Source organism: Simochromis diagramma, unplaced genomic scaffold, assembly GCF_900408965.1.
Source record: "Simochromis diagramma unplaced genomic scaffold, fSimDia1.1 OVJJ01000026.1, whole genome shotgun sequence".
Classification (NCBI taxonomy): Eukaryota; Metazoa; Chordata; class Actinopteri; order Cichliformes; family Cichlidae; genus Simochromis; species Simochromis diagramma.
The window spans coordinates 9,414,818-9,436,605 of NW_024386985.1; the positions used below are offsets into that span (position 1 = coordinate 9,414,818).

At 40.8% G+C, this 21,788-nt stretch overlaps 1 protein-coding gene across 1 annotated transcript; it reads right to left on the bottom strand.

The window, feature by feature from the left end:
• Nucleotides 1-3,895: 3,895 nt before the first annotated feature.
• Nucleotides 3,896-19,995, bottom strand: pdgfra (platelet-derived growth factor receptor, alpha polypeptide). Its single transcript, XM_040040124.1, has 29 exons — nt 19,787-19,995; nt 17,385-17,460; nt 17,030-17,305; nt 16,591-16,863; nt 16,111-16,229; nt 15,113-15,272; nt 14,507-14,699; nt 14,169-14,284; nt 13,788-14,087; nt 13,440-13,706; nt 13,190-13,314; nt 12,925-13,093; nt 12,624-12,813; nt 12,352-12,467; nt 12,127-12,253; nt 11,832-12,028; nt 11,184-11,278; nt 10,737-10,869; nt 10,346-10,450; nt 9,870-9,980; nt 9,207-9,360; nt 8,430-8,590; nt 8,007-8,122; nt 7,357-7,479; nt 7,154-7,265; nt 6,971-7,070; nt 6,700-6,805; nt 5,731-5,963; nt 3,896-5,647 (listed from the first exon to the last, which is right to left on the bottom strand). The coding sequence occupies exons 2-29, from the start codon at nt 17,440-17,442 to the stop codon at nt 5,500-5,502; spliced, it is 4,383 nt and encodes a 1,460-aa protein (XP_039896058.1). The 5' UTR covers nt 17,443-17,460; nt 19,787-19,995; the 3' UTR covers nt 3,896-5,499.
• Between the last annotated feature and the right edge of the window lie 1,793 nt (nt 19,996-21,788).

Here is a 21,788-nt window from a genome sequence, read left to right on the forward strand (position 1 = left end):
TTGACTCTTGGACAGGGTCTTATATGCTCTCCTTTCTAATGTGTAGCAGTGTCACGCTGCTCACTGATTGGTTCACCCAATGACAGCTTTGCACGAGAGCAAAACATGTCAGCAACTATAGGATTAGATATATTGTCAAAACACATCATTAACTTTCTTTTCAGTGAATTCTCAACACTGGCATGAGGTTTGCATTTATCATATTGTGAAATAGCTCAAAAATATTTAGATAGTTTTACATTACACCACTGACCCCCTCCCACTTTCTTAACACACATGTACTCACTTTGGTAATCTTTTGACAAATCCTCTGTCCTTATCAAGGTGAAGTCCTTATTTTGTAACCTTGTATTTCTAGGGCTTGTTTTTATACTTCGAAGTTTTGTTGTTGTTGTTTTTTAAATATGCACTTTATGTTGCGAAATAGTGAAATTTAATAGTCATGTGATTATTGACTTGTGGCTTTTGCCTGGTGATGGCTCTCCTGTGGTTCCAAGAGAGATTGTATAAACGTCTTTAAAAAATGTTCTCAGTTGATTGATCGCCTCACTAAACATTTTCCCAATGAGCCCCTGAGTTTGAAGTTGTCTTTAATGCATCATTTTGCTTACTGTGTAAATTATTTTCTCATATATAGTAATTCAGATGATAAAGCAGGATAAATGGTAAATGGCCTGCATTTGTATAGCGCTTTACTTAATCCCTAAGGACCCCAAAGCGCTTTACACTACATTCAGTCATTGACGCATTCACACACACAGTCACACACTGGTGATGGCAAGCTACATTGTTTTACGCTTTAGAGCTACGCTGTGTGTAAGAAGTCTTTACGCTGTGGGCATGAGGTTTCCTCAGTTTTTTACCCACACTGTTTTACCCTTTCTGTTGTGGTTTTAGGTTAAGTGCAATTAACCGTAAACTTGTTAGGCACAAAACATCTCAAATAGTTGATCAATTTCCAAATATAAATATAAGGCAGATATAAGGTTGTTTCAAATGATCAAGATCGGTTATGTCAAGCTGTCTTACATGTGCTCTCTGGTCCGTATGGTGTTGGTAAGTGGTAGATGCTATTTCACATCACCTGCTTTGAAATAATAGAAATAATTGTCCAGTAACCACTGTGTAAATTTTCCTCTCTGAAATTGTTCGAGTGCATTGTGAATTTACAATTTGGTGTAATCAGTTCAGTGTAACACAAGTCAAAACTAGATACTATGCACACTAAGCCATTCAGGAAATTAGAGCAAGGTACGAAAATCTCAAGTTCTTACTAGCATGCTAAAACTCCACTCACATTTGAACGTATCTTCCTTCATGTTGTTTTAGTACACATGAAACGGCCCAGCTAACTGGGTGATTGGCATCTTTTGAATTTACTGACCTTAATGAAAAAATGTTCTTTGTATAATGTCGTAGCTAAAGGCACAATCTCCTTTTTGGATTGAATTAGTCTTGTTTTCACTGTGCAGTTCTGCAATGGTGTATGGGAAAACATAAGCACTGTTGCACAATGGAAGGCCAGCAGATACTGACTCCCTTGGATAAAAGAGCATTTTATTTCCTTTTAACTGAAACAGGTTTTTGAATTCAGGAATGCAAACAAGGACCAAAATTTGATCAGATATATTTCATGAAATAAAATGTATTCATGCAGCCGTTCTTTCTGTTATTTTATTGCACAAAGTTCACCACAACACTTTGCATGCATGTCTGCATGTCTCACGGCAGGCAAAGTTGTCTGAATGGAGCATTTGTTATCATCATTGGGGGTTGGGTTGGCTAGTATCTTTCCACCACTCGAACAAAGTTTCCATTGCAAATAAAAATAAAACTTTAGAAATATTATCTTGAACTTTTTAGAAGCTAGTAACAAATACTTGTTTTGTTTGCAAGCACCTGCCTGCTGACAGAGACAAACAGGTTTTCCTTTGACTGACTCTCTCAGTTTCATCACCGAAAAGATTTTGTTTTTTCAAATGGTTTGCTTTTTGGTGCTAATGTAAATCCAATAAAATTACAAATAGAACAAAACAAAAACTGAAAGTAATGCTAGTTCATTTTGGTTATAAGACAATCTGCATGTGGAGTATTTTTACATGCGGGCATGTTTACTAGAGGTTTATCAAAACAAGACTCTTCAGAATAAGCTCCTTTACAGCTGTGGGTTTGAGCAGATATTGACCCTTTTGTGTACAAGTACAGGTTCACCTTCAGGGTTCAACAGCTTGAGCAAACTGAAGACTCAAAATAAAACTGGGAAAACAGGCCCCAAATAAATAAGTCAGAAAAGTTGCTTTTGCCGTTAACGGTGTATAGCAGTGCAGATGGTGGTAAAGTTATAAAAGAATACAACCAGAGTGATAAAAAAAAAAAAAAAATCCATTCCCAAACGGCAAATAGCTGGCAATTCACCACAAATTAATTTATTGCGTTAGTTATTGCTTTATGGCAGAAAACGGCTTTAGATTGCAGCTCTGGAGGCTTAAGGCTCTATTTCTAATGGCCTACAGGTGCACATGGCTTTGGAGTGATGCTGGCACAGCTGCCTCTTTCTCAAGCAACATCCTCATTACAACAGCTAAGGTTGATTGTAAGGAGGTGGAGAGAGGACAGATCTGCATTATGTTGCCATCCCCCTTAGGCCCTCCTGAACGCATATAGCATTATCTTGATACTACCTCCCCCTTGTGGAGGGTCGGTCAATGACAGCTAATACTCACTTGTAGTGTCTCCAAATGCAATTGAAGGGTTTTTTTGTTGTTGTTGTTTTTTTTTAGTAGTGAAGCACACAAACAGACACTAAAGCACGGACAATGATAAACTAGAACAGCACCATGTATGACCTTATACTTTATACTTTTTACGTTTAGTTGGCGATTTCACAAGGTGATTCATGAGGAGATATCTTTGCCCCCCTGTGGCAGTGTCTTAGATTGCACAGTATATTGACAATGTTTGGGGTTATGTTATCTTATTAACCTCTTTTTGGCACATAAAATATGAGTGATGTGAAGTGACACAACTAAGTAATTTGCTGAAACACTATGCTAAAGTACAATTTTGGAATACTTGTGCTTGACATGAATATTTTCATTTTATTCTACTTTGTAGAATTTGTCTTCATTCAGTTATTTCACATTAATAGATATTTGAAGTTCCACTTTATATTTAGATTAACATCGTATTAAAGGTATATAAATACAGTTTGTTCTGTTGTAACAATAAGTCTCCACCTCTTTGTCACACTGTTGCTTGCATGAAAGCAATGACCAGTTGGGGTCACTTGAGATAAATTAGAATTTACATTTTGAATAAATGCATTTTGAAAATGAGATTTTGTAACAAAAGATGAAAAATAACATATCTTTGTCTCATATTAAACTGCTGACCACACAGTGACATTTTTTATGCAGAAATTGTCTTTCATGTGTACTTTAATACTTTTACTCAGTAAAAAATCTGTGTATAGTACTTCAAGGAGAGGATCAGGGTATTTCTTCCATTGTTGGTTATTTGTGTATATTTGTTTGTGTGCGTATGATGACACTGATTTAGGCAAAAGGCAATTCTGTTCCTTTTGCAATTTATATTGGTTTATTAGAATATTACAGTCAGATGTAGGGAATCTATTTCGTTGCATCTTCATGGCACGTTATATCTCTGTAAGCAATTTTTTTTAATTGATCACTTTATTTTTCTTTATTCTGCATTGAAAAATGCCTCAGAAATAATTTCCTATTCCTATATATTTTTTGTTTGGGTGTCCAATGCTTAAAAATCACAAAGAGCAATAGAACATGATTTTTTTTTACATTATAAATCATTTATTGAAATATAAATCATCTGAATGTACATGATGTAAAATAATGAAGCACAGTATTGAATCATCATACTGGGTGTGATTACCTTTACTTACAGGTAGGGTACTGACGACAACACATCACTCAACCGCACCACAAACATTCACATCCACACAGCCTGCCATAAGCATCTAAGACCAAAACTAGACGAGAGCTAATTTGTCAGCAACATCAAACGACAACAGTAAGACAAAAAGACAGGAAAGTGCAACAACCGTACGTAGTTTATGTCACAGTAAAAGAGAAGGAGGCAGTGGCACAGCTGGTTCAGCAGCAGGAAGATGCAGAGGGTTATAAAGAGTCTACAGATAATTGATGTATGACATCATATAAAAATGAATCTGTAGTTTATCTACTGTCTTCTTATAACTAGAACCTGCTAATAGACATCAGGACAACAGATAAAATATGAGGTTAGAGGATGTAACCTTCTGGTAAAGCACTATATACTTTTTATTGGCCATGCTGCCATATTTACTGATACAAATGTCTTTTGATCTCTATTATTTTATGATTCCCATATTTGCATGAGAAAACTAATATTTTTGACTGTCTGCTGTGATGTTTTAATGTTTCTCTGACTGAAGAAGGGAGAATTATCTCCTTTTTTGTAATGGATTTCACAAAATTATTGTCTTCAATCGGGTGAATAAGGGTGGACAAGTTGAATATGTGTTTATAAAATATTTGAGTGCTATCCCAATAATTCTTTCTTATATAACAACTCTGAAGCTATTTACATTACAATCACACTTCGTTAGACAAAGCCTATATGACAGATATGACAGGGGACTTTATCTGAGAACAAATGTTTGAATTTGTATTTCTGCAAAAAGCGCAGCGCCAAGAAGCAACTCAGAAGCTCATTTCTCCGAACCATACAAACCGCTGTGGTAAAAATCTACTCGGTATTCACAAACTAAACATGTTTATATATTGATAAAGTAAAAAAATAAATTTGAATTACTGTATGTACTTAACCACTGAATACATTAAATGGTTATATACAAAAAAAATGCACATAGTCCAAATTTTGTGCTTTAAAATCCAAGTATTGCTACTGATTGTACCAGCATCAGGTGCTTCTCTTGCAGCAGGTGAGTATGGAGTGTGTTTACCTGCCAAAGTTGTTGCTAGTGTTGGAATCATATAGTTTAAATAGTGCACTATAGTGGTTTTATAGATACCATATGAATGACGTCCCGCGGTGTTCAATCAAAGTTCTGACTAACATGTTTAATTTGTCCCTTGTTGCTTATATTGCTGTTAAAAGAATGCCCGATAGAATAAAGCTCTGCAAAGTACAAAGACAAATTAGATCTTTTTATCTAGATGTCTCCAACACACAGGCTCTGAGTCTTCTGAGTTCTTTAAGGTAACTTTCTGCTCACTCTCATCTCCAGCCCACGGGGACGGGGGGGCAATGTCCGAGGGGTAGCGATGTCACCACAGAGTCATCCAGATACTGAAGTGGTTTTGTTCTGCCCTCTCTCTCTGATGGGGTGACTGATAGGAGGGATGGCGGGGCTAGAGGGTTGACAGAACAGTCTTTGGTTCATTTACAGGTCTTTCTCTAGATTCCCATATCCTCACACCCCTTGTCTTTTCTGCCAATGCTGTATAGGCTGAGCAGTTGTCACAGAAAGCTGTCTTCCACCAGGTCACTACAGTCTAGACACATCTCATCCAGCAGCGTGATGTCCTCCAGAGTCTCACCCTCACGCTTAGCAAAGGTGGAACTGCTGGAGCCTGTCTCAATGGCGCTCTCTTCAGATGTTTGAGAGCTACAGGGGGCATAAATAACACACAAGTTAATCGCATCTAAAGCGTAACACTGTGAACTGTAGCAAAAGTCACTGACTTTTACCTGTGTCTGTTCCTCTTTCCATATTCTTCGTCAGATATAGGGTCCAGGTCAGGAAGGGGAATGATGTAGCCACTGTCAGAGCTCAACCGCTGTTCATCAAAGCCACTTTCTCTGTCCTTCAGCTTCCCCTGGTTTTTGTAGGCAATCCCAATGTAGTCCTCATTTTCCATGCATACCCGAGTAACCGCAGGGTGATCGCTCTTCAGGAACTCGTGGTTTACTCTTTCGTATTGCTGAATCAAAAACAACATGGGCCCATTAGAACTAGATACCAATACATGGTGGAAACAAAAGATATAACTTTTTCCTGTTGCACAAAAGCAATGATGATTCAATTCACAGAATAACCATAGAACTATGGAGCCACAGGACTGGAGAAGTGCGGTATGTTGTGTGTAATCACTAGCTCATTTGCCAGCTGGATGGTGCGATCTAAACTGAAAATTACATATCTCATGCTAGCGTGAGGTGCTAAAACAGGAGCTGGTTCGTGTTCTGCCACCAACCATTTACACTGTGGGGAAGGCAGAGGTGAGGCCGGTTTGATGTGCCATGTGTAGTGGGGTCATTAAGACTGGGTGGTGGAGGCAAGAACTGGGGCTGTGTCATTAGGCCAGCCGCTCTGACATCCAGCTACTGCATTCGAACCCTAATCACTTGTAGGTTTGTGTGCTTGCATGTGTGTGTGTGGTTTTTTTGTTTTTTTAAGAAAAAGCGAGAGAGCTTGAAAAAAATATCCAAATGCAGAGAGAGTGAAAAGGGCTTTAAATACACAGCTTGCATTTTAAACACATGCTTGGTAAATGATACCTAAAAAGCCAATAAACAGCTAGAAAATGAAAAAAATAAAATGGCAACAGAATGCACAGGTCCAACCATGAGGTCAAGAATGAGCAGAGGTAAATCTTGAAAGCAGGTGTTAAGTTTCCACAGAGCTCTGCGGCTGTAAGGGGTCACAAGGAGACTCACCCTCTTGTAGCTGGAGGGTAACAACGAAGCTACTGTTTCACTCAGACCCAGGAAAGATGGCCTTTTCTCTGGCTCACTGTTCCAGCACTTCATCATCATCTCATACCTGAAAAAGCAACAAACATGTGATCTGATGCAATCGTCGAGAACATACAAGCTGTCTTGCACTTTGTAAGTTTATCTTGACAGATTCGAGATGCTATATATCACAGCACAGAAATGAACACCCCAACAAAACAACTGTATAACCATTACGTGAACCCCTACATACACATCATGAGGTGCATGCTCTGGTTTTGACATCCTGTATCCACTCTTGATCTTGTTGTAGAAACTCGAGTCCACCACCATCCCTGGGTACGGGGTGCCACCTTTGCACAGAGACATTTTCACGTGAGGTTCTCAACCAATATTTGGATTTGCTTTTCTTTAACAGAGGTTTGCTGGGACTCACCTAGGGAGAATATCTCCCAGAGGAGGATGCCGTAAGACCACACGTCGCTCAGAGTTGTGTACAAGTTATCAAAAATACTCTCTGGTGCCATCCACTTCACCGGGAGAAAAGTCTGTTTTACGGCAGAAACAAAATCTTCAGCTATTGTTGAATCTGTTATTTTTTAAACTACAGTATAATTTGCCCGGAGAAGAAACACTTACGCTCCCTTTGGATACATAGTTGTTGTCATGCATGATATCTCTAGCCAGTCCAAAGTCACAGATCTTCACTATCTTGCCCTGAGAGAGAAGGACATTCCTGGCTGCAAGGTCTCGATGTACACACTGTTGAAAGAAAGTAAGGAAACCTGATTAGCACTTCATTGAACGACATAGCTGTTCTCAGTTCTCTCTTAAACTCATATTCTCTTCGAGCTCAAACCAGTACACTCTGCTCCCATAGCTACTCTCTCAAGCACATTTTTAATGCAGTTTCATAATGCTTTATAAAGCATACTCTTTGTGTATACATGCCAGTTGGAGGGATGTCTGTGACCACTGGATATTTAGGGATAATAACTATGAAGCTGAATGAAAAACTTCTGGCTGCAGTGCGTCCCTGTCTGGTAATTCTAGCTCTGGCTGTGCTGCTACTATATTCGGTTCCTGGCCGCTCTCTGGAGTGGGCTCAGCAGCCTTCACGGGACTGCTTATCACACAACCACTGATTTCCTTAGTTCGCCTCTTTGGCCAGTATGGCTGTCTTCATATAGGTCAAAGCACAAAACCTATAATCTGCGATTAGTGCAGAGGGAAGCAGGGGAATGCAAGGTTGTAGATCTGTGCGTGAAAAAAAATTCTTTTAAACTTACATTTTTGGAGGCAAGAAACTCCATGCCTTTGGCCACCTGGTAGGTAAAGCTGAGCAGGTCAGTGGTGGTGAGGCCTTCATTTACGTCGTCTGACAGCATGATTTCCATTTCACCTTCTGGTTTAGAAAACACACACAAACACACCCTGAAGCGTTATGCGAGTATATGTTCAACGTGTATTGCAAATATAGCATTGCCTGCGCAAACCTGGCTTTTACTAATGGCAGGGAGAAATGAGGCATTATTATGCATGTGCTGCAATTATCCTCTCCATGTAATTGCAGGGTTTTACCAGTCCTAAAATTCTGACAGGGTGTACCCCCTGGCTAAAACACTGACTCAAACATAGCACCAAGGCCAAACAAGTCCACATCAATAACTCTGAGGGCAGAGCAAGAAGCAGGACAGGAAGACGGTGCGTACCACTCGAGTCTTTCTGCGAGGGTGGATGGTCATAGTTAGACCGCTGGATGTCTGAGTACTTGGAGGCATTGCTCATCTCCAGCATGGGCACATACTGAGTGCTGTCAGCCTGCTTCATATCCATGTAGTCCCCTTTGCTTTCAAATGACAGGATCACATAACTGGGAGCAAAGACAAGAAAGGAACGTTGTTAGTGATGGCAACCTATAGCAAAAACACATTCTACAAATTATGTGCATGTCAGTTTATATGTGTGTGTGTCCTTAAATCCTCTCACTCCCCTAGGCTGAGGTTAGAGGAAGATGTGGTTGAGGATAACATGGTAGCCAGGATTAAATTGTGTTATGGTCATTTTGAGGTGTGGTCACTGTGAGTCATCCATCAACACAGATGAGCCTCAAAAGAGAGCAAGAGAGGGCTGCTATTTTACCATGAGGATTTGGGTGGACACAATTAACAGGTACCTCCATAGTAACGCAATTAAATTGAAAGCGGAGACCACTTCAGACTGTGATCTGATTAGGCAAAGATGCCAGACAACCTCCTCAACCATGGAGAAACTGGTGATAGAGTTACTGATTAGGGGTAGATGGACAATGTGAGTGCATGTGTTGTAAACGGTTGCTTGGGCTTGTAAAGACTTGAGGATGTTTGGTCTTTTTGCAAAGTACCTTTTGATAACTGTCTGCATGGAAAAAAAAAAAATCATTCCACAAATGAAAATACATTATTTGTGATATATGTGCAGATGTGAGAAATATCTTCTATATGTTGTACCTCCTGCTGCTTTCATCTGCAGGGTTGATTCCAAAGATATCCAGCTCCTTCTTGTTCTTCTCGGGGTTCAGACTGAGGAAGTTCTCCCTGTTCTTGTGCAGATAGTTAACCAGGTCCCCATAGAAGCAGTACTCAGTGATAATGTAGATAGGGCCTGGGAACAACACAGAAGATGAAGTCGTGCATTGGCGTCAGTCTGCAGGCTAATCTTATCAGAGGCTCATAAAAGGCTAAAAGCACAGTCAAGAGGGCAAGCCTCCACTTTCCCATAAAAAGCCTATTAAAATACCACACCCAGCAAGAGCTGAGGAAGGCTGTCAATCTTTTTGGGCTGTTACGATTGTAAATGTCTGCAGTTCCCAAATCTGAAAGAGTGTTTGTGTGAGTGCGTGCATACAAATGTGGGTGTTATTGTTTGTGTGTCTTTGTAAAGTGGTGACTAAATTACATAGGAGAGGCAACAGTGGTTATGATAAACAGTCATTATACTACCTTACATGTTTGCTTATGAAAGTGAGTGTGTGTGTGTGTCTCTATGTGTGTGTGTGTGTGTGTGTGTGTGTGTGTGTGTGTGTGTGTGTGTGTGTGTGTGTGTGTGTGTGTGTGTGTGTGTGTGTATGTGTTTATGTGTCTTTATGTCCTTGGTTTGTGTGGGTTATTTACCTGACTTGGTGCATGCTCCCAGGAGGTTAACAATGTTGAGATGGGGTCCAAGATGAGTCATGATCTTGAGTTCAGACATCAGGGCCTGTTTCTCACTGGAGCGTGCTGTGGCTGAAAGAAGGTACAGCAAGCATGACTATCACACACTCAATCAAACCAACAACAAGCCACTCAGTCCCATATCTAAAGACTTTTATCATAAGATATGGGACTAAAGACAAAAATCTTTCACTGTAGTGTCCTGTCTTCACTATAGTGAAAACTATATTTTTCTTGTCTTTACAGCTTTCACTTTACCACCCCCTTGAGTTCCTTCAACAAATAAAATGAGCTGTCAGCTGTTTTCCCAGTAATATATGATAATGTATATAGACAGACCTGTACCACTGACTGAATTCATTGTTAGAATTTTTTCAAGGCTTATTTTATTTACCACTGAATTCAGTCAGTTATGACATGGCAACTGTTAAACTCACGTTTCAGCATTTTCACTGCCACCTTCATGACAGGTTGGGAGCGGCTGAGCCCATAGGCGGTGCCCTCTACCACCTTCCCAAAGGCTCCAGAGCCCAAGATACGACCTGTGAAAGACGTGACAACAGGGGATCAGTTTCCTTGTAATAAAAACAAAAGAAACTGCTCAGGCATACAAACACATCCATACACTTTGCATGCTTCTGCTCTCTCATCTGTGACTCTTTCCAGTGATTGACTGTCCCCTTGATCACTGACTCAAAACAAATCCCAGGCAGAAAAACCTCAAGCTGGATTAGTTTATCGCACCCTAACTTCAAAGAAAGAGTGAGCCATCCTGGCTGGAACATCCCAGCAGGGAGGCCACAGAGCCTCTATAGAGTTAGAGCTCACCAAGCACAAGTCTGTCACGGGGAAACTCCCATCTGGAGTCATAGGGAAGCTGCATGGGATCCACATAGATGTACTCATGACCGTCTGGGCTCACAGATTCTATGACCCTCCAGCGGATTTCATATCGTGGTTTCTGAGAGACAAAGAACGCATAAAAGATGGTTAATTAACATTTGCAAATTTACTTTTGTTCTAACAGTATTGGGGTCTTTGTTTTGCAGATCCACCCACAAATTAAATTTCCTTTATTGTCTCGAAAGGAAATTTTAAGTTCAGGAGCTGATTATGCAATATTGAAATATCTTGCAGGTGAAAAGACTAACAGTGTCCAGTTGAAAGCTCAGAGTAAAATCTGCAGTTCATTATGTATGCTGAAAAAAGAGAAATGGATGAACTGGTGAGCAGGTGAGAAGTGGGGATAAAATGCAAAAATGATCACAACAATACCTGTTTCCAGATAACAACCAAGACAATGAGTGAGATGATGACAATGACCAGGAGCACCAGCACAGCAGCAGCTACAGTCAGCTCAGGGTGAGGGCCTGTTCAAGAGGAAATCCAGCAGTCACACATGTTAAATGGATCACGCATTAATCACGTGGATGCAGCATGTCTACTGAAATTCTTGCAGTGAAATGTGCTTTATTTATTGCATAAGAAATATGAAAACCACAGGGTGCGCAGAGAGTTAAGCCAAAAAGTCATGTTGAGAAAACAACACAGAAGGGGGGGGGGATGGGGTGGAGATGAGGAGCTGTTGTAGGGAGATGGGGGTGACATTGTAAAGCTCATTTGAAAGGACCAAATGGCCTAGTGATTCCTGGAGTCCCAAAATTAGCTGTCAGAAGAAGAGCCCCTTCCTGATGACTCACCATCGGTTGTGCCACTAAAAAGTCATCAGCTGACAGCTGCTACAACACTGGCAGAGCTAAGCTAGCCCTAAACAGTCTTTACAGAGCACATCACACCCTGAGCGTCAAAAATTAAAGGAAATTTGGAGGATAAAAGGTGGAAAAAACAACATCATTTCAAAGCTAGGTTAAAAAAAGGAGGTTATTGAAGAGGATGCAGTGAAATATGTTTGTGTGCTCTCACCATTGGACACCAGTTTGACCTCCCTGCTGACAACAGCCATTTCGTTCCTGGCCAGGCAGCGCACTGCCATTGTGCTTTCCAGATGACCAAACATGACCTGGCTCTCCAGGTTATTGTCTTCATCAATGTGTGAGTCCAATGTGATCTCAGTGGAGTTGGCAGGGATGGGCACCCACGAAGACGAATCATTAGCGCAACTGGATGGTAACAGCAGTAAAAAGACTATGTAGAGCATGTGTGTATATAGAGAGGTCCAGAAACAAATTAATGTTTTCTCAAAGAAGACTGCACATACTGTTTGATATTCTTGCAGACAAACCACTCCACCGTGGGTGTCGGCTGCCCTCTGGTAATGCAAACCACAGACTGGCCTTGAGGTGAGCCATGGTGAACGTCCATCAGATCAACAATGACTGCAGGCACTGTAACACAGTCAGTGTAAGCATGAGAAAAAAACCCAGACTTTAACTGAGGCTAAAAGGTTGTCAGAGCAGTAATCATGGGAATTGATTTCTCTGACCTTTGATTTCAAGGATTAAACTGATATCACGACTTTGGTTTCCGTTCTCCACCCGCATGGTGTAGTTCCCGCTGTCCTCCTCCTTGGCTCGGATCAGGGTGAGAACACTCCTGTAGCTGTAAAGAACAACACAACCAGAAGTTCCAATAAGCACCCAGTAGTGACAGCTCACAGTCGCATCAACTCTAACTAATTAAAAGGTAAACTAGCTAATGCATGAGAATTTTACTTTGAGGTTGTCATTAGCTCTGCTGCCATTAGTGGCTTTTCACCTGGTTTCATTGATCTGCCGAAGGCTGGTGGAGATCTCTGCAGTCACATAGCTGAGTGGGTAGCCATCTTTAAACCAGCTGACATGAACACTTGGGAAGGAGTTGACAACAGCCCTGAACTCACAGACTTTATCCAGCGCTGCAGATTCGTATTCTCTGAACTCCGGCTTGATGGACAAGATATCACTTGCTGTGAGACATGAAGAGAGTCCAAAAGATAATCACTAATATATCATTGTAAAAAGAAAGACTTCAGAAATAGTATACATGATATTCACTCTGGATAAGGAAGGTTTTATACCATAAACTTGAATAGCTAGTTGTTTCGTCTGGCCCCTGTTACTCAGTATGTCAGTGATGGAGCAAGAGTAGATGCCGCTGTCTTTGGTTGAAGCTTGTGGGATGGTCAGGGTATAAAAGATCTCCTGAGTTCTCTTATTTTCTCGCACTGTTTTTGTACCACGATTTGCCTGCCAAACAAAAAGGGAACATCAGAGATGCTCAGTTACAAACAATTTTAAAACAACATTAAATACAGTTGGAGTCAAAATGACGTGTGCATTCACCAGTTTGCCGGGATACTTCCAGTGATCTTCCAGAATCTCAGATCCCCGAGCCAGACAGGTGACAGTTATTGTGTCGCCCACCAGCAGAGCAGTCTTTTTTGCTGTCAACTCAACATCCAGCTCATCTGCGATACAACATTTTATCGAGTTAAAATGATGGTGTAGAGGTAAATCTTGATCTTAGAATTAACATGTAGGATGCTAAACTTGTGTCTTTGTCTTACATATTCACGAACACAAGAAAACACACCTGTCCAGCCATGGACAATATATTCCTCGCTGTAGAATTCGTGTCCATTTATGACGGCCTTGCAGACATAGGTTCCAGCAATGAATATCCCCAAAGCGCCCCTCTTGCTGTCATAAATACTAGGCACAGGCTGCTGGGTGTCACTGTTAATCAGAGTCACGTTAGCATTTGGATCAGACACTCGACACTGGATCTCCATCTCATCGTATCCAGACAGGACGTGGTTGCCAAAAGGTATCAGTGATTCCAGAAAGGGGACATCGGGGTCTGTGTAGGAATAAAACAAGATTATCACACCAGAAAATAAAATCAAACACACAAAACACACAAGCTCAGTTTACTCCATACCTGGAACATAAATGTAGATTCTGCTAAATTCTGCTGTATCCTCAGTGATAGTTCTACTATAAAAGCACGTGTAGTAGCCAGTGTGGCTTGCGGTGGCACTATCCACTGTGATGGTGCTGAAAAACAAGCCGTTGGAGTCCTCCTGCGTTTGCTCCGATAAATTGATTGGCGTCTCCCAGCCCAGTTTTTCCTGTCCATGACAGGTCAAGGTGAAAGGGGTGTGGAGAGTAACTACCATCTCGTCCAGCTCTGGCAGCAGCACAGGGACTGAAGATGATGGGATCATTCCTGTAGTGGGAGCTGAAAGAAGACAAATACAGTGGGTCATAAATCTTCTATAGGTCCTAAATACTCTATGGTCTGTCAGTCTGTCTTTCTTACCTTTCACGTGCAGGTTAAAGGAGAACTGAGCAGTGTGAGAGCCACTTTGAGCAATTATGGTATAATTTCCATTGTCTTTTTCCAGAGGATGTCTGAATTTCAAAATGCTCAGATACCTGGGTAAGAAAATGATATGCTGAATAAGGATAATGCTAAAATCACATTTACATCTCATTGTCATACATGTCTTTTTTTTTTTTAAAATGTTACTAGTTTTGCCGCTACTTGTGGGAGATGTTATGCTGGACAACCACCATAAGACCTTCAAACTAAATAACTGCTGTCAATGTTGAATTTTCCTGCATATAAATCTAATAACAAAGAATATTTTTCCTCACCGATTTCTTCCCTGGTGGCTAGTCGTAGTAAAGAGGTAGTAGTTCACTTGTAAGTCTTTGTCATCTTTCATCCATAGCACTTTGGGGGGTGGGTATGCGTCAATAATGATAGTAAACTCTGTCTCCTCAAAACTGTGGACAAATTCTGTGGATAAAATCCCACTGTGGTCCATGGCCACAAAAGAATTCTCCTCTGCAAAAGGAAAAAGCAGAAGACTGCAGGTTAAAATGGGTTAAAGTGAGTGAGGAAAGTTAACAGTGGTGCAAGTCAAGGACTGGGAAGAAGGCACATTGACAGGGAGGCTGAAGGTGAAATGAAGACCTGACACACATCTGTTGAACCCATCCTATAAAACACAGTAGCTGATGCTGAAAGCAGCGGTGATGTTTTATGGTTGGATAGCAGAAAATGACTTCCACACACTGCTGAAAGCACTTTGTGTACATATGGGAAAATACTAATTTGACCTGAATGATGATGAGAATGTTAAATATATATGATATAACTGATTTTAAGTCAGCCGTTTACGTAGTTATTCACATTATTACAGCTCTGCTGGAAACTCATTGGTGGTATCTAGGAAAGGTTTCTTGGGGATGACTCACCAAAGACCGTCACAGCCACCTTTTTCACTCTGACCTCACCGCGTTTGTCTGTAACAGAGCACTCATAGGTGCCACTGTCCTCTGAGGCGGCTCGTGGGATACTGAGGATGTAGACGACCCGCTCAGGAAAAGTTTCCTTCATCAAAACTGCATCCTTAGCCTATAGACACAAAAGAACAGTGTGAGATCACCAGAGAAAAAAAACATTAGCAATATGATATCTGAATGTTGTAATTCACAGAGTTTTCCCTTTTGCAGATAGAACATCTGTATATCAGAATCTGTATGTCATGGTGCTGAAGGGTAATGGTTAAAACACTTGCTAGGCCACAGGAGATAAATTAGGATCACAGAGGCTTTTAAAGAGCCTGTAATTGCAGCTGAGACCAAAACCAGGAGTCATAAGTCCTGTGTTCCTACCCTGACCATCTCTGGAAAAGGGCTTAAAGGAATCCCATGCAAAATGTGCACATAGATTAACTATCTGAATATAAACAAACTTAAGTTACAAATGCAACTTGCTCTGACCCTTCAACGTAACACGCATTAAAAGCATTAAATGTTTAGCTGGTTTACAGGAGCAGATAACATCTGTCCGACATGTTTCAAAGTCAGTGGGGTCAAAGATTTACTATGGTTTCTCTTGCCCTTCTTTTAAACTGCTTCTTTCCCTCAAGATAGCTGTGGCAGTTAACTCTATGCAAAAGTGCTGTGTTTGGCTTACATCCTCACAATAAAGACCCAACCTTCAGTTGCTGCTTTCCTAACACATAATTTGTAACCACTAAAGGCTGTCCTCTGAGCTATATTCCACTTGCCACTGCTAGCTTTGGGTCCAAAACCATTATTTTCTTATTTAAGGCTCAGTACTGCTGGCTTGGAAATGACATTGGGTAGAAGGACACACTGCAAGATGAAGTGGATGAGTGGCTGAAGCTGTATAGGAGACTAAATTTAATTAAAATGGGAAAACACAGAGGGAAATGACTGCATCTTGCCTGTTTTTTAGGATGGAGCCACTGCTGTTGAAAGTCCAGGCCAGAAGGAACGATGCATGTGATGTTGAAAGCCTGCCCTGCTCGCAACGTCTCTTCACTGGCTATTATCTCCATAGGGTCTAAAGAGGGACCAGCGGAGAGCATTTATCAGCAACACAATCTCTCACATCACGTGTGGCAGCCTGATTACCGTGACTTGATTTATCGCAGAGTGGTGGTTATACACACACACACACACACAAACACACAGAGAGTGCAAACATGCATGTGAAGTCATCCCACTTCTGTAATAATGACATAATGTCATGCAGTGAGATCACCCTGTAGCCTTCTCTTCATAAACAGGAGTGTTTCCAGCTGTTCAGTTATTCTTTTTTTTTTTTTAATCTTTATCCTGCCATTTACCATGTCTATAGCTCCTATTTCTTTTTTAGTAAAAAGAGAGTATATCATACAACAACTACACTTGTCTTGACTTACCATTAGATATTACAGTGTAAATAGAACTTCGGAATATCTGGTCATTCACAGTGGTTTCACACTGGTACTGCCCAGGAGATAGGTTGTTTGAGAAGAAGCCTTCTTTGTTGTTGTATAAGGCATGCATAGCCTCTCCACTGGGGACTTTTCTCAGGATGACATAGGAGTCCCAGTGAGACACACGACATGGGATGTTGAATCCATAATTGTCCATATTGTCCATGGAGACAACCAGGTCTGTGGGTAACTCGGGGACAAATGGAACATGTGGATCTAGGTTTAAAAAAAGAAGATTTTTATAATTTGCTTCATCAGCCTATGGCATGTGGGCGACCGCTAAACGCGAAAAACCGACACCCCCCACAAATTCACTCTAGTGCTGTAAGCCGCCCGAGCAAAAGTTATATGGTATAGCATAACATATGACCAATATATTCACCTGGGACAAAAACATAAATTTCTGCTTCAGCATCTTGCAGTTCTTCATCCGGGTCTTCATATTTGCACGTGTAATAACCTGTGTTTTCTACAGTTGCGTTGTCTATGAAGAGTGTTGAAGTGTAATACCCCGGATAAACCAGGGCGTTTTTCGGCAGCGGTTCCTCCCAAACCACGTTTCTTTTACCGGTGCAGCTTATATTGAAGATGGAATTGCGCTGTAGGACAAACTCCTCCTGGTCAGACAAGATGGTTGGTGGAGGCAGTCCAGAGGTAACTAAGAGACAGTTTGGTAAACATCAGAGAAACAGCTGGGAAACTATCAAAAGGATTTACCTGCAGACTGTTTTACTTACCTGTAACCAAAACCACCAAACTGCCCCCAAAGAGGACAAACGTCTTCAGCCAATCCATGACTATGGATGCTTTGACCTGTAAAGACAAACGGTTATTTACTAAAGACGAGGACACTTTATCCGATCTTACACGATTTATCCCATTTGAAAGCATTAATGTTTAAAAAATGGATCAGTGGAGTTTTCACTTTTGAATTTTGACTTCTACTTCCTTTAAGCCCAACTTTAAGTAATTATATCGAGCATGCGCTTGCTATGATAACCCCATGCGTGCACATTTCTGGTGCCACACATTGCTTTAGTGCTGAAACTGTACACATGTGAAATTTATTGCAGATATGCATCCATTATTTTATTAAGAGGAGAATTACTATTCGCAAATTGTGACTCGCAATTCTGCCGTTAACCCTTTAACCTGAACCATGAAATAACTGCCAGAAATCTTTAATTTTTTTGATAACGGAGTGTTTGTTAGACAAAATATATAAAAATATATCGAATTTTAATCTAATTATATATGATATTTAATATGTATCACATTTGCTACACAAGCCATATTTTTGCAATTTAGTCATTAAAAAGTTGTTCATATCATTTTTGAGGGTAAAAAGAGCCAGTGGTGGCTGCTCCCAATCGATAGAGGGCGACACAGTCCGCCTTATAAGTGCATCGAAGCTAACCCCCCCCCCCCCCCCCCCTTTGCTTACTCGCTCTCCTAAAGCTTATCTTTTCGTTTTATAAATGCACATTTTAGTTTTTGCATGGAATGTAAGCACAAATTGGTTGCACATTGTTCTGTTTCTCCCCTTTTTGTTACAATTCTAAATGTACCTATAAAAACACTGTTATCAACTGGATAATCAGGTCTGATACCTTCTCAAATTTAGCCCATTATTCCGAACAATTCTTTACAAAGATCGTGTTATGTCTGGCTTTTTCAGGTAGCTCTGCAACTATGATCCCCATATTCTTTGAAGCTGATGGGCGATCAGGGATTTTTTTTTTTTTTTTGTAAATCAGGGGGAACATAATTTGAGTGGCCCACTCAAAGAAAACTCTGCTAAAGATTAAGCTCCCCTTCAATTAACTCTCTTTAAGTATTTTTCTTTCTTTTTATATCTCAAAATAGGTTTTGCATGTGACGGGGAGGTCTAGATTCCATTTTCTGTATAACTTCCCTGGTCCCAGACAATACAGCTGCTGGTCCCTTTGCTGTTTCCTGTGGCTGCCCGCTCTGGCTCAGTCGAAAAGAACTAAATTATCCATGGGTAACCTGGGTTTGTTTAGCTCTATAATTAGCGCGCCCAGTGTGCACAAAAGTACATATTCGCGTGGGAATCAGTTGACAAAATGCCTAATCCGTTTGGCATGTTTGTACACTTGCGTTGTCTCAAACAATTTCGAGAGAGGATTTTTCAATTGCATTGGCTTGGCAAGAATTCTGTAGCCACTGCGCGTAAATCTGACTGAGCCTAAAGTGGCAGTAAGACTTCGTGCACGTCCCGATCCAATTTTATTTCCTCTGCTCTCCCAGCAGGACACTCGACAAATGCGCCACAGAGCAAACGCATCCTCCGCTGGGTTTGGACACAGTTGAGCAACAGCTGATATTGGCTTATCTCAATTTTCACCGGGTCGGTTATGTACCATAATTTTCCATAAAAAATTAAGAAACTGTCGAATACAGTTAAAATGTTTTAAATTCTTGTAAGTATTCACTCTTGAAATTCTGACCACAAGCGGTATTCCTCTGTTAAACCCGTTGGTGACATGGCCCTAAAAGTTCTTCCTTTCTTCTTTTTCTCCTCTTGGATCAGTTCAGCCTCCGCTCGAAATCTCCAGTCAGCCTTATTGAAGTGCAACCAGCACAGATTTTCCATTTTAATTCCTCACATTCCTGGGACAGACTAGAAAACAATGTGATGTACAATTTCCAATGTGTTTCTCATTAAATGCCAAGCAGCATCCCACAATGGAGCCTTCAGTCTTCGAATTGACACCTCCAGCTGTGAGCCTAAAACCGAGCGCTTTTATCCAGCAGAGTCAGCATGATCTCTCCGCTTGGCGTCCAGGGGTGAGACCATATGGTGCAAGGGGGAGAGGAAATCAAACCCCAAAATCCTTTTGGATTGTTTAATGCAAAGCCTGCATACAAATTGCGGGGTCGAAGGGCTCCCTGCGATCCATATTAAGTGAATGCAACTTTTAGATCAACTTTTCTATTAATATGATACGAAATGATATAGTGCATTAACTGGCTAAACTAATTAGGAAGACAATTAAACTCCATCTAATCTTACAGAACAGTAATCTACTGTAGATTTCCCACTCTTTAATTATATCAAAACGAGACAACTTTTCAAAAGACTAAGAAAAATAGTTTCAATCGACCCCTTAATTACCTTATACTAATCCCTGCTTTATATTCCTTTCGTGTAAGTATATCCACAATGAATTGGTCACTCCAAATGCCGCAGCATAAAGGGTCCTTTGCAGCGGTTATAATCCTCAGAGGTCCTGCTCTGTGAGAGCATATGTGCCACCCTCTGTCCGCATCCACGACTGCCTTCACTACTGCGCTCCAGCTACATCGACCTGTAACTGATTCGATGTTACAGTCCACCCTCCTCCCACCGAAAAAAAGTAATCATCTGTCTCAAAGTAAATAACTCCCAGGAAATGACCCCCCCCCCCTCCCTTTCTCTTCTTTCGAGCTCCGAGACCCTTTTCAAAGTAAGAGTCGGACGTGTATACCCGCTGAAATCTGGGCACAAAATGGCATTTTCACTGGACTTTAGTCGGATACGAAAACTTCTGAAAGTAAAACTCTTCATGAGATATTTTTGGGGAACCTATGTTGTATGTGATGATGTTTAGCTTTGATGGATATGGTATTTTGTGACTGATTGTATTACTGATTCGTGTTAAGAAGGGTTTTCCTCAAATTAAAACGTACTTATCTATGTTTTCTTGCAGGATCCCCGTAGCCTACAGTGAACAAGGTTCTCAGTCAGAAACCGCGAACTGCGGCTGTCGGAACGCATAGAGGGCGCTCCAACACCACCATATCACCACCTACCTTTTCGTCTTTGCTTCTTCTCTCTCCCTGACTCAAAGGACAGAGCCTTCTCGATGAGGGACACACACACACACACACACACACACACACACACACACTGGCACACGTGAGTCAGCTGTTTACTGAGTGCTCATCCAAGGCTATTATTTTTTCACCGTATCTCCCTTCACCCCGGGCCTCTCCTAGTGGGCTCACAAAGAAGAATGGGTCCCTGTGAATCACCTATCTTTTGGCAAAGCAGAGGGGTATCAGACCGTTGTCTTTGCATGGAGCAGGGCCCCGGGGCCGATGTTTCACCCCCCACCCCCAACTCCATACGGCCCCTTGGCGCAATTACTTCCACATGTTAGGGAAAAGAACTGTGTCCTTGTTCTCCAAACAAAGGATCTCAACTTCGGAAGGCAGAGCTTAGCTCAGACCTGTTTTTGCCTCGTTTTGGGAGAGATAAAACTGCTCAATTTGAACAGTTCTAACTTCCGTAAAACATTACAGGTAAACTGAAAAAAGTTTTACTTCCTTATTTCTTCGTGTGAATAAGTTCAGCACAAAATCAAGCAAATACCAGGCTTCGCTAATAGATTTCTTAAGAAAAAATAATCACAGTTAATTTTCACAACAAATTACAAGCACAGCAAACGCCTAAATATTCCAGATATAGGCCTACACTGCATATAACTCCAGAGTTCCTGCATGGTGACTGTCTTGCCACCAACTCTCCACCAGGGGGCTTTGACAAAAAAAATATAGCGGTATCAATTATATGTTAACAGCAACGTTCAGTTGCTACATAACAAATAGACACATAAAAATAAATAATATATGTAAATAAATAAAAGACTGAGAAACTAAAATCGTTACACCCTCCATTTGATGTGTGTTTAAACATCCCTTTTAAGCAAAAAACAGCTTCTTGCCAGAACAAACTCAATGCACAACTGAGTTTAGCAAACATCGATATACAACATAACATTTTGTCTCATAGACATGATAAGTACATAAATGGAGTACTTAAACTACTGGATGGACGATGGCCTTTGGAGGGCGGTCCTTGCGGGAGCTGTCCAGCGTGCTGAACTGAGCAATTACTAGTGTTGTCCGTAACCTATTCAACACCCTCTTTTTTTTTCTTTTTTTTTTTTTTTTTTTTTTTAGCTCTAACCTCTCTATAAGGCCAGGCATTAAGTTGATTTTTATAGATCATAGAAAACGAAAACAGTGACTGCATGAAACACAACATGCTAAACATTCACCAGAATCCCGCATTATATTACGATGTATATTAAAAACAATTCCAAAAACCTCCAAACAGTGTAAACAAGGAAAAA